The sequence below is a fragment of the Camelina sativa genome, chromosome 16 (assembly GCF_000633955.1).
Source record: "Camelina sativa cultivar DH55 chromosome 16, Cs, whole genome shotgun sequence".
NCBI classification, from domain to species: domain Eukaryota; kingdom Viridiplantae; phylum Streptophyta; class Magnoliopsida; order Brassicales; family Brassicaceae; genus Camelina; species Camelina sativa.
The window spans coordinates 8,514,770-8,519,321 of record NC_025700.1 but is presented as its reverse complement, the minus strand read 5'-3'; the positions used below and the strand labels follow the sequence as shown (position 1 = coordinate 8,519,321).

Genomic DNA, 4,552 nt, shown 5'->3' with positions numbered 1-4,552 from the left:
GAGGCTGAAAGATCAAACCGGTATATCAAGAGTCTTTCCGCAACTCTTGTGCGACCATTCATTCCACCATCCTTATTCTTGAGGCTTCGTCGTCTTTAGAATCAAGGTGTCTCTATCAACCAACTCGAAGGTGCCGAATCCTTGGGAGGATCATATCACAAGTACTTCATTTAACGAGAGTTTACCTGCAGTAGAAGCAATGGTAGTAGAGCCAACATGAGTTATAGGCAGAAATGTCCCATCTCGAACTTGAACTGTGTCATTCCCATGGTATTTCGTTGCTGACTGCAGGTTTGTAGCAGAGGAAGTGACATGAGCCATCGCACCCCAGTCATTCCCATCGGAGACTTGGAGAGAGGAGAACACTTGAGCAACATCATGACGTTGATATTTTTCATCAAATCTGTTCCAACAATCAGACGTAATATGGCCAGTACGTCCACAAATTTGACAGATAGGGCGCTCTCCAGAAGCTCGAGGATTGAATTGGTGTTGAGAGAAACCTCTACCCCTTGAAGAGTAACCTCCACGTCCCCTGTTCTGCCGTGAAAACCGTCTTCTACCACGATATCCGCCACGAGATTGATTTCCATGACCAGTTTGTTGAGCTTGAAAGGCGAGATTAGGCGTAACAGACTCAGGAACATCATAGGACCGAAGCTTGGTGTCAAAGTTTTCAACTTCAGACACAACATCACCAAAGCTCGGAGGTGAGGCCTTGCTTAGAGAACTTTGAACAACAGTCGTGATGGGATCATAGTCACGACCCAAGCCATTCAAAAAGCCAAAGATCTTTAAGGACTCATCAATAGGATTCCCAATGGAACTTAAAGCATCACAAATGACAATAAACTCTCTACAGTAAGCCGCAAAAATCATGTCTTTTTTCTTTAGAACCCACAAGCTACGGCGAAGAGTAAACTCTCTAGCTATGCTACTCTTATTGAAGTTTTCTGCTAAAGACATCCATAAATCTCTAGAGGTTGAGAGATTGTGAACATACCCGAGGACTTCTTCGGACAGAGTGCCAAATAGCCAAGAACGGACAAGTTGGTCTGTGCAGAACTAAGCTTCAAAGCAAGGGTTGGGAGCTTACGTGGTTGTGCCACCGGTGCGAGTGGAAATGAATCGTGGTGGTCCTGTTACGGCGCCGAAAGCCGATGAGTTTCTAGCAAGATAACAGAGATTCAAACTGTGTCTTCCAAAGAAGCTTGATTGTGACAGTGCTTGAGACATGGATATTGTTTGGGAAAGGATAGGAATCGGCCATTGAAACACCTGTTAAGGTTAGAATGGCTCTGATACCATGAAGATAAATTGAGAAACTTTGAGAAAACTTGATTCTTTATTATAAACTTAGGTTATCTTATACATTGGCAATACAATGTCTTATATATAAGCAAAAGGAACAATCTAGAATAGGATGAGTCATTGCTGATAGTTATGCAGAATAGTCATCATCCTTATCTTATAAGACAAATTTGGTGTATCTGTGTTTATAATAAAGAATCAAGTTTTCTCAAAGTTTCTCAAAGTATCTTATAAGACACCAAATTTGTTATGGAGCAAAGGAGGTGTTGCACGTATAATCAACCTAGTCTTTACTTGAGAGTGTTGACTAAGCTTTAATGGGCTTCCGTTTACTTATAGTACTATTGTTAAAAAAATATTAGCTTGTTGACAAAAAAATATAAATAAAATTATGAAATTAATGAAGTACAAGTTTATAAGTTATCTGTGTCAAAGAAGAAGAGGAATAAAATTAAAAATAAAGAGAATGACAAATTTCGAAGAAACTGATGATAAATAATTTGTGTTTAATATAAAAACAGAAAATAATATAAGAAAAAGATAAAAACAAAACCATGTTCCAACAAACGTAGCGGACGACTCCTTTAAGGAGTCTTTTTTTTATGACTGGCTTTTGGTTTTATCATTTTAAAATTGCTTTTGTAAAGCTTGCCATTAGACAATATCCGTGAAATTAAGGTTTTCTATCAAGAGAAACTTAAATTTTTGGTAGATTGAAAATAGTTGTCGTTTTCAGAAAATCCAACACAATTTGACTATATGAAATATTCCCAACTACAGCATAAATGTTATAATTTGGTTCGGATTAGTTGGATCACGATGACTCCAAAAGTACCAAAGTATTTATTTGTTTTACGAGCCTTCCGAGTAGGTCTTGTAACATAATTTTATTTAATAAGATAATTACGATGACTCCAAAACACTGATGCAGAGACTTAGTTACTTTTGTAGGTCTGAAGAGTTAAAAACTCATAGGATCTCACTTCTTTCTAAACATCGGTGAGAGGAGAAGTCTTGACAGTTGCCACTTGACACCATCAAGATCTAAAAGGTTAGTGTCACTTTTTTATTTTTAATTATTAGCAAATTTAGATTTATTTGTTTACGGTGAATAGTATCTCTAATTTTTTTTCTCTCAAGCTCTTGATCAGTATTGACTATATATAAAATTTTCGATCCGTATCATGGATCGTTGCTACTATAATTTTTGTCTCTCGGCTATATAATTCTACAATAAAAAAAAACTGTTGACGACAATATAGATTTAATCGAATGAATATATATATTTTTTTCTTTTAACAGTTTACTATAAATTTTATATTGTATAATGTGAACTCCATCACTTAAAAACTTTTTTAAACATATGTAATGCCTGAGTAAACAATATACCCAAGATTTAATCAAATATGAAAGTCCAATATCTCATTCTTCCTAATAGGCTTAACTTCTCTAGATGCTCCAAAGTACTCTAAAATCTACAGATAAGTTCAAGACATACCTAAACCTGCAAAAAACTCAAAAAAACTCTAAAAATATAAAAAAAACTCTATAAATAAAACTTATATCATGGTTAAAAACACCTTAAATCATGATATATCAATTATGCATATAACTTCCTTTATCCAAAAACCCTTAATATTATGTAATCTTTCTTCTCCTTTTAAAATGATCGAGAAGGACACATAATTCTTTATTTAGATGATAGTAAGTAGAAGTCATGTACAATCTAGGATTGACAATCTTAATGTTTCAGTCGAATCTGACGTGGTTATTATCTGCCAATATCAAATTAATAATCTCCTTGGACTGAGTGTATTAATAAGGCTCATAGGATAAAATATGGGAACCTCTACGTTTTAATCTACGTTTATCTCTAAGAGCTAGGTTTCCCATTATAGCAGCAAATATGCTTCAAAAATCATATTTACATGACATCACACCTACATCACTAAGTTCTAATCTAGTGGATATTTTGATTCAGTTTGATTGTTTTAAAAAAAATGTGTAATCTTCAATGTAATAATTCTTTTGGATTCTGGTTTGGCCAGAAAAATAGATATGACCTCCTTATAAGACAGTGACGTGCAGGGCAAGAATTTTGTAGCAACGGTGGAATAATAATAAATATTAAAGTGACAAACTTTTTATTTATTAGAAGTCATGTACAATCTAGGATTGACAAACTTCTATGACACATACACAAACTGGAATTAACTTATATTCAAATACATACAAATGATTGAAAACAGGAAAATAACACTCAACTACAGTTGAAGAGCCCTTGGTGCAGAAAGTCGAACATGCATTTGCGCATTGTGTTACGGCACCATTCACAATTTCACTCGCATCTACTCACCGAAACAATAATAGAATGGGTTAGCATTCTCTTGTCTACCATTCCAAGATAAATAATAATATTATAATTTATGAGCTTGGATGTTTCGTTTTACCAGAGCTTTGGAGTGTCTCTATGGCAGCGCACACAGAAGATGTACATCCCAACTTACAGTATTCATTGACAGCATCACCTTGAGTAAAATATTAAAAAAAAATTAAACATTGATGAAACATGGTAACAATTAACATAATTGATACAAAAATATTTACCTGAGCTTTGGAGAGTGTCATGTGTATATCCGTTAGGACATTTGCCGTTAACGATTTTGCATCCACTGAGAGATGCACACATTGGTCGGGAGCCTCCCCCCAAACGGCAAACGTTATAGATATTTCTAGCAGTCGTAGACGGGCAGCAACTCTTTGCCTCCACTTGAATTTGTGCCATGAACAAACTATTTAGCTGTGTAATATTTCGTTGTTACTTGAATGACATGAATTACTGTGTAGATATTTACTATTTCAAAAGATCATGTGAATCCTTCCTATTTTCTCAGTGATTGTGAATTACTTCTTTTGCATCTAATAGTTAAATTTTAACCATACTCTTTACCAGTTACGTTTTCGTACTTAGTTGGATGACATGAATTTTGTGTGAATTCATCCTAAGGATCAAGGTGAGTAAATGAATGGTTTTAAAACGTACATTGTAAGAACCAGAATCTCGGATAAGATTTTGGCTTTGGCTTTATTCATTGGAAGGGACAAAAGGTTGGTTACAAAACGTGTTATACGTTTCCAATTCTCTTGTGGTTTAGCTTTCATATAAATTTTGAATGCTTTGTGAGGACCAATTAAATTGATTATTTTGAATGTTTTGAAGGCGAATTGTCTCGCTCGTCTA

The 4,552-nt window shown here is 34.8% G+C and overlaps 1 protein-coding gene across 1 annotated transcript; it reads right to left on the bottom strand.

The window, feature by feature from the left end:
• LOC104750179 (thionin-like) lies at positions 3,408 to 4,287 on the bottom strand. Its single transcript, XM_010471937.2, has 3 exons — positions 3,919 to 4,287; positions 3,762 to 3,839; positions 3,408 to 3,659 (listed from the first exon to the last, which is right to left on the bottom strand). The coding sequence occupies exons 1-3, from the start codon at positions 4,094 to 4,096 to the stop codon at positions 3,481 to 3,483; spliced, it is 435 nt and encodes a 144-aa protein (XP_010470239.1). The 5' UTR covers positions 4,097 to 4,287; the 3' UTR covers positions 3,408 to 3,480.